The sequence below is a fragment of the Physeter macrocephalus genome, chromosome 18 (assembly GCF_002837175.3).
Source record: "Physeter macrocephalus isolate SW-GA chromosome 18, ASM283717v5, whole genome shotgun sequence".
Classification (NCBI taxonomy): Eukaryota; Metazoa; Chordata; class Mammalia; order Artiodactyla; family Physeteridae; genus Physeter; species Physeter macrocephalus.
The window spans coordinates 42,307,651-42,315,042 of NC_041231.1; the positions used below are offsets into that span (position 1 = coordinate 42,307,651).

Sequence of the window (7,392 nt, forward strand, 5' to 3'; positions counted from 1 at the left end):
CATGGGCTTGCCATGTGGGACATCACTGGAGGTGACTTGTCTGGATGAAGACACCAAGGCCCTGCAGACTTGAGTAGCAGGTTTTGCAGGGTACATGCACTACTGGAGGTGTGCTCTTGCCTGGGCTCCAACACCAGGTAGATCGTCTAGGCTGGTCCATGTGGGTCACTCTGCTCCTTCCCATGGCTGGGAGGTGCCCCCTCTAAATATAGCCCAGCGTGCTGAGCTCATGCCTATTTTCAGCCCAGGTTGGGAGGTGGCCAGGCCTTCCCCAGGCTCTCAGAGGAGCCACTGCTGCCCCTATCTGGTCCTGGTACTAGGCACTCTCATCGACCCCCTGCCTGCCTAACACCCACCATGCTGGAGGAGGCCCAAGAAGGTAGGAAATGACTGTAAGGGAGGGTTAGGCCCCAATGCTGTGACCCCGTGGACCATGGAGAAACCTGGCCCCTTTCCTGCTGACCTCACTTCCTTGACTAGTCATCAGTCCCCGTGTCCTAGCTCAAGTAAAGGGACTGGCCCTCTATGCGTGAAGGAAGGGCCTGCCATGCCCCGAACCCTCCTCACCACATACCTGTACCCCCTGCTGAGGACAGCAGGGAGGGGTTGGGGGCAGGGGAGGGTCAACCACAGGCTGTGCCCAAGTGGGTGTGGACTGGGCAAGCTGGCCAGTTAAGCTCCTCCTTCAGGGAGGGCACTGGGATTGGGGGCAGGCAGTGGTTTTGCAGAGCATTTGGGCACATGACCCAGGGACTGGGAGTGGATAGGCTTCTGGCCTCCAGGGTGGGCCTGTGTGGCCCCAACTGACTAAAGGTTGGGGTCCCTTGGTCTGGCCGGACTCACTTCTAGTTAAAGACTTTGGTGGCCACTTTCCTAATTGACTCACTGCATGCAAGAAGTATGGAGGCTCAGAGGGGCCAGAGCAGGGACCTGGGAAGTGTCAGGTACAGTGCTGGCCAGGATGCAGGACCAGCCTGCACCAAGGCTCCGGCTTGGCCCAACTGGTCAACTCCCCCCATCACATTTTTGACATTTTATACTGAATGGGAGGGGCCTGGCCCTGGGTGTGGGAGTGTTTGCTTCCTTTTGAGGTCTTTTTTTTTTTTTTTTTGAATATTTATTTATTTTTGGCTGTGCGCGGGCTTTCTCTAGTTGCGGCGAGCGGGGGCTACTCTTGGTTGCGGAGCGCGGGCTTCTCATTGCGGCGGCTTCTCTCGTTGCAGAGCACGGGCTTTAAGCGCCCGGGCTTCAGTAGTTGTGGCTCACAGGCTCTAGAGTGCAGGCTTAGTAGTTGTGGCGCACGGGCTTAGCTGCTCCGCGGCATGTGGGATCTTCCCGGACCAGGGCTCGAACCCGTGTCCCCTGCATTGGCAAGCGGATTCTTAACCACTGAGCCACCAGGGAAGGGGTCTTAAGGATGACATTTACTATGTGTATTCTTCCTGGTAACAGAAAGAACCCAAGATCAATTTAAAAGTGTGGGAAAAACACAGCCAAGTGCACAGAATTTAATAGGAACCCCAATCCACCACCACCCAGACATAACGACAGACAGCACTGGTTTTTGTTTTACACGTTTTTGAGCATGTTAAAGGTCAGTTTCAAGCAAATCATGAAGGTTAAGGTACTATTCTGAAAGTGTTAGACCCGGAGAGTCCAATCACCCTTGCGTCTATCAGGAGGTATCCTGCCAATGCCCCTGAATTTGTTATCTAGCTTCCAGCTAGGAATCTGGAGATCTTAAGGGGCCAAGATTTTTTTTTTTTTTTTTTAATTTGTCTGCATCGGGTCTTAGTTGCGGCATGCGGGATATAGTTCCCTGACCAGGGATCGAACCCGGGCCCCCTGCATTGGAAGTGCAGAGTCTTAGCCACTGGACCACCAGGGAAGTCCCAAAGGGGCCAAGATTTTAAGGCGGGGGGGAAGCACCACCAGAAGAAAATATAATTTTTAGAAATCACGAAATAAATACTTCACTGGGTCCAAAAATAATTAAAATCACAAGAACGGTACACAGCCCCAGTGACTAAATGGGCAGAGGCTGTGAACTAGGAAGCCACACAGATATTGGTCAGGCTCCCCAAGCAAAGACCCCCCAACAAAATTGGTCAAGAAAGGCCTTTTCTCATCTCCCAACTTAGCAAATATATATGTGCACACTTATGTACATAAATTTTTTTTCTATGGAGATGCCTGTTAGTGGCGATATTGTACTCTTTTGGAGGCTGTGGACAGCTATTCCAGAAGACAATGTGATGATAGCTTAAAAGAAAAAGTCCCTGCTGTTTGACCTAGTAATTCTGCTTCTGGGAATCCATCCTTAATAACTATTGGGAAATTGGGGGAAAGCCTTTATACGCAATGATGCATGTCCTTTTCTAGGGGTTATTAGTTTAGGAAGGGGATTGGAAACAACTTAAATGCCCAGGCAGCCTCGAAGAGATAGCTGAGGGGAGACCTCAAAGGCAAGTGGAACAGTTTGCTAACAAAGGCGGGTGTCCTCTCATGATGTTGAGTGAGAACAGCAGGGTTCACAGCAGAATCACACTTAGTATGTAAAAGGAGGCAGAGCTGAGGCCAGGAGCAAAAGGCCAAAAGCTGGCTAGAATAGGGCTGCTTCTGCTGGGGATGGGGAGAAGGCCCCAGGCACAGGGTCTGCAGGGAAAACTGAGAGCAGAAGCAGGAATGCACTTCATGGGCTGTGGGTTGAGTTCTCCAGGCTGATAAATTCTCTAGAAACGAGCAAGCAGAGAGGAATGCCTGAAAGTCCCTGAGGTGCTTGGAAGGAAACAAATTTAAGTCAAGCAGCACCTTCTGCTACTGTGGGTGAAACAGGCGTACGCAGTTTTCATGCTGTCTTGCTTCCAAATCACGGGTCACTCCTGAGTTGGTTTTAGGGGATCAGGAGCCAAATGCCCCTTCTACCTCTTCTGAGCCCCGGCTGCCGCTGGATGCCATCTAGAAGGCAGGGCATGACTCGCTGGCTGAATCAGCCCCACGCTGCCCCCGCAGACACCGTGGCACCGACAAGGAGCAGGGCACCACTGGCTCCTAATCATGTGCAGGAGGTTCGCCTACACCGGGTGGAGTCCATCAGCGATCTACACAGTGGAGGTGAGAGGGTGCAGGGGAGTGGGACCCATGGACTGAGAGAAGGGAGGAAAGCAGGCGCACCTGCCGCCCTCCTGATGCCCCGTTTGCCCTGCAGGTTCACTGTGGCCCTACCTGGCCGAGGAGGCGCAGCCACGGGATGAGCTGCTGGGCGCCCTGCCCCCATCGATGTGCGCCCAGGCCGGCTGCAGCCCTGCGCACAGCTTCCTGCTGCTGCCTGCGCTGCTGGTGCTCGCCTGCCTGGCGCTGGCTCTCCTGGCCGTCTACCTGAGTGGTAAGGAGGGCGCAGGAAGCCAGTGGAATGGAGAGACCAAGGCAGCGAAGGGCTGGGAGGGTCGGGTGTTGTGGGGTTGCATGTGGTCTGATAATCCCCCATTACTGCCCACCTGTCTTAGTGCTGCAGAGTGAATCCCTACGCGTGCTGGCGCACACACTGCGAACACAGGAGGAAACGCTGCTCAAACTCCGGCTCGCCAGCCTCAGCCAGCTGCGGAGGCTCAACTCGAGTGAGGCCCGAGCACCCAGTTGAGATGCCACTTGGACCTGGGGGTACATGTAGGGGGGAATAAAGTGGCCGTTGGTAGCTTTCCCCTCTCCCACTACTGCTCCACACTACTTCCTTGGTGAGGTTTTCGTATAAGAGCCTGATCTGACCCCGCAGCTGCCTGCCTTTCTTGCCTTCTCAAGCTAGGCCTAGCCAAGCCTTCTGGTGTCAGGGCCCTACTTGGTGTGGCCCAAGGTCAGAGGAAGTGACACCAGCCTCCTGGCTCCTCTTGGGGCCTGTCAGCACCCTCTGGCCTCCTCCAGATAGCAGGTTCAGAAGTCTAAAAATAGCTGGTCACCCAAACTCTGCTGGGCCTCCCAGTGGGGGTCCAGCCTCAGTTCTCAAAAGAGAGGCTGGGCTCTGAGTAGGGGGAGGAGGGCCCCTGGGGAGAGATTATTTTGGAGGGCAAAGGTGAGATGGAGATAGGGAGGCCCAGCTGGGCCCAAGCCTGGGTTGGTGGATAGGGAGGGCAGGCAGAAACACCCAGAAGCCAGGGCCACAGAAGGCTGCACATTGTTTAATTATCTCTAAAATCTTTAAAACTCAGCATATAAATCCACTCCAAGGAGCCTCACCTCTCCCCCCCAGAAAGTGGGTCATTCCAGGGGAGCAAGGCCTGAGGAAGGGACAGCCCTCTTCTGTCTGCCCCACAGCCCTGAGACAGGGCAGGAAGTGGCCACAGGGTCGGCACAGGGGCAAAGGTCCCAAGTGGCCTGGCCTCCAGCCACCCACCCCCATTTTTGGTTTTGTCATTAAAAAAATAAAGCGACAATGCCTGGCAGGGACCAGGTGTTGCACTGTCTTCTGTTAAAAATACGGGCAAGGATGTGGACAGTCTCCTCTTCAGCTGGTCCTGCCTCACAGGATGTCTGCCCTCTTGTCCCGCACACGGCTGCGCGCCTTGGTCCTGGCTTTGAAGGCAGCGGCGTTATACAGGTGCTGGGGTGGGACAAAGAATGAGGGTCTAGTGAGCTGGGAGGAGGCAGCCCAGGGCTGCTCCTCCAGCCCCTGCAGAGCTCCAGGCCACAGGAATGGAGGGAAGACAAAGATGCAAACCTTCTCAAAACGTGAGATCTTGCAGGCCTTCAGGGCAGTGGCATCCAGCACCAGCACAGGGCCCAGACCAAAGATGTCACGGAGTAGCTCATTGTTCTGGGGGCAAAGAAGGCAGTGACCTCAGGCCAGTCTGAAACAGCCAAGTGGGGTACCCCTTCCCCGTCGGCCTCCCCACCTGGAGGTGGTGGTGCATGCCGGAACCCAGCGCATCCTTGAAGGCAGCGTAGACCCGGCGCCGAGCCCAGCTGTCCACATAGAGCACCTCGAGCCCGAAGCGGACTGTCTCCTCCTCACACTCGCCGCCCTGCAGGGTAGAGGGGCTGTGACTGGGCTTGGCAGCTATAACTGGGGGTGCACCCTCGCTAGGACGCATCCCTTCTCACACGTACCTCGACAAAGTGCAGCACAGCCCGGAAGGTAGAGCGTTGGCGCCGGCGGTCAGCCTTGGCCCGATACTTGTTGCTGTCAGTGGCCAGAGTGCGCAGCACGCTGCAGAGGGCCTCCATGTCCTCGTAAACAAAGTCCTCCTGCAGTGGGAGTGATAGAGGACGTGGGAGCAGAAGCCTGAGGTCTGTTGGCTTTTAACACAGTGGGGTCGCCCAAACCCTTCCTTTCACCAAGAAAGTCATTTTCTTCTCTGCCTGACCCTCCCCTGCATCCCTTCTTGGCCCCTGCCTGTGCCACACCTCCGCTAAGGGGCCCCATCAGAGCACTTGGCCTCTGAGTCTGTGTTGGGGCGACTTCCCCCTCCATAATGACCTAAGGCTACCTTGTTTTCTGTGGCATCCCCTGCACCCAGCCTGAGACGGGCAGGTGGTGTCAGCAGGCACCCTCCCCTGTGCCCGCCCCGCCATCTCTCACACCTCAAGGTCCCGAGTGAGCTCAAAGAGCAATGCGATGGTCTCTCCGGCAGCCATCCGCAGGTTCACACTTTCACTGGACAAGAGCTGGGGCAGCCGGGGCAGCTGCCTGGGGAAGGGGCAGGCTGAGCCATGTGTGTGGGCTGGGGGCCTCTTCACCCTTCCCCTCCCACTCCCAGTGGGCAGTCACCCCTACCTGTCCAGGATGCGGCTGATATGGGCGCTGGGGCAGATGGTGAGTAGCAAGGCCCAGGCCTGCAGGGCAGCACAAAGCAAGCCCTGCAGGCTCACAGGGACCACAGGGGCTGTGGAGCTACCCACACCACAGGACCGGCTGAAAACGCCTTCCAAGCAAGTGAGGCAGGAGACCAGGTCCTAGGGGCACAAGGAGGCAGGGGAGTGGCTCAGGGGCAGAGCTAGGGCCTACATGCTCTACTGCCTGTGCCTGAAGGCCACTTACCTGTACATCGGTGGCAGCCACGTAGCAGCCCAGGCCAAGAGCAGAAGCGCACTGCTGGGAGGAGGGCAAAGCCAGGCCGTGGTCAGAGGGTGAGCCTGGGTTCCCAGCCACGGGGCTCACCCTCGGAGCAGGGGAGCCTGGAGGCAGGTGGAACCCATGTCTCTGCTTAGGGATTAGGCGAAGGAAGGGTGTCACAGGGCAAGGAACACTCACGTGGAGCCGGGCAGCAGGGCTAGCTGTGCTGTCACTGAGCACAGAGACCAGCAGGGGCTGCAGGCTGTGGAATAATTCCTCACCCTTGGGTCCAGGGCCCAGCTGAACGCACAGCAGGCCTAGCACAGCAGCGGCAAGGGCCTGTTCCTCGCCCTTCCCTGCAGGGATGCCTTCCAGTCAGTCAATGCAGCAAGGGCCAGTACCCAGCCAGTTCAGGCCCCCCGTGCGCCCCCAGGCCCCACCTTTCTTGAGGCACTTTTCCAAGGCATCAGCCAGTGTGAGGCGGCGCTCCAGCAAGAAGTCGGGGAGTAGGTGCGCTGCTAGGGCCAGACGCAGGCTCTCAAGAGCACCCTGCCGGGTCTTGGCACTAGGGGAGGAAGAAAGGGGTTTTGTGGGCCAATCCTACCTGGGTCACATTTGGCATGGGCTAAGCAGGGACACGGGGGAAGGGACTGGTTGGAAGTCAGGGGTACCTCTTGTCTGTGAGGCAGTCCACATATTCCTTCAACTTCTCCTCAAGGTCTTCCTGCTGACCCTGCTCATCCACGGCATCCCCCCCTGCAAGGCCAGCTCGTCATCCCCGCTTCCTGCCCTGCCCGCGGAGCCCCACTGAGTCCCCGCCACATTCCCACCCACTCTCACCAAAGCTTTCCTCTGCTGCGGCGCTGAGAAGGCTGGGGCATTCACTGGTGGTGCTGCGGGCCTCACTGGCTGCCTCATCCTCACTGGAACCTGAGTCAGCTTGGGTACTGCTCCGGGCACCTGGGGAGGGTGGAATGGGGCACATGGTCTGCCTTCACTGATGGCTGGGGTTACCTCACCCGGCCTCATGACCCCACAAGACAGAATGCTGCCCTTCTCAAGGCTGCAGTGAGAGGCACAGAGGATGATGCCGGGGACTCTGAGCCAGGAAGCAAGAGAAAGGGAAAGAAGTCCATCTGCCGGGGAGAGTCACATGCCAGGCCCAACCTAGGATATCCCGGCAGGCTTGGTGAGCAGATCCTCCCTGAGACTACAGCTTGCTTTAAGAAGGAGACTTAGAGGTGGGCAGGGGCAGAAGGGGCTGCACAGGCCCTACCTAGGCCTGTGGCTCAGCCTGGAGTGGGGCATATCCAGGCGCATTCTGGGGGAGCTCAACCACCAGCCCA

General features: G+C 57.3%; 2 protein-coding genes and 1 non-coding gene across 4 annotated transcripts; 1 reads left to right on the forward strand and 2 right to left on the reverse strand.

Moving 5' to 3' along the window:
• Nucleotides 1-294: 294 nt before the first annotated feature.
• On the forward strand, nt 295-4,054 carry LSMEM2 (leucine rich single-pass membrane protein 2). 2 transcript variants are annotated; one of them, XM_028478995.2, is made up of 4 exons: nt 295-379; nt 3,013-3,114; nt 3,209-3,385; nt 3,507-4,054. In XM_028478995.2, the coding sequence occupies exons 1-4, from the start codon at nt 358-360 to the stop codon at nt 3,638-3,640; spliced, it is 435 nt and encodes a 144-aa protein (XP_028334796.1). In that variant the 5' UTR covers nt 295-357; the 3' UTR covers nt 3,641-4,054. The 2 variants fall into 2 exon arrangements, with proteins under 2 accessions (XP_028334796.1, XP_007124897.1); XM_007124835.4 differs by lacking the exon at nt 295-379 and having other exon boundaries at nt 2,913-3,114.
• On the reverse strand, nt 1,816-1,888 carry TRNAG-UCC (transfer RNA glycine (anticodon UCC)). Its single transcript has one exon. It is a non-coding gene; the product is annotated as a tRNA-Gly (tRNA).
• A 98-nt stretch (nt 4,055-4,152) lies between the features above and the next one.
• Nucleotides 4,153-7,031, reverse strand: IFRD2 (interferon related developmental regulator 2). Its single transcript, XM_028478992.1, has 11 exons — nt 6,887-7,031; nt 6,718-6,802; nt 6,487-6,611; nt 6,245-6,402; nt 6,032-6,085; nt 5,768-5,946; nt 5,575-5,680; nt 5,101-5,238; nt 4,887-5,015; nt 4,712-4,807; nt 4,153-4,594 (listed from the first exon to the last, which is right to left on the reverse strand). Exons 1-11 carry the CDS (start codon nt 7,029-7,031, stop codon nt 4,514-4,516), a joined length of 1,296 nt encoding a protein of 431 aa, XP_028334793.1. The 3' UTR covers nt 4,153-4,513.
• Between the last annotated feature and the right edge of the window lie 361 nt (nt 7,032-7,392).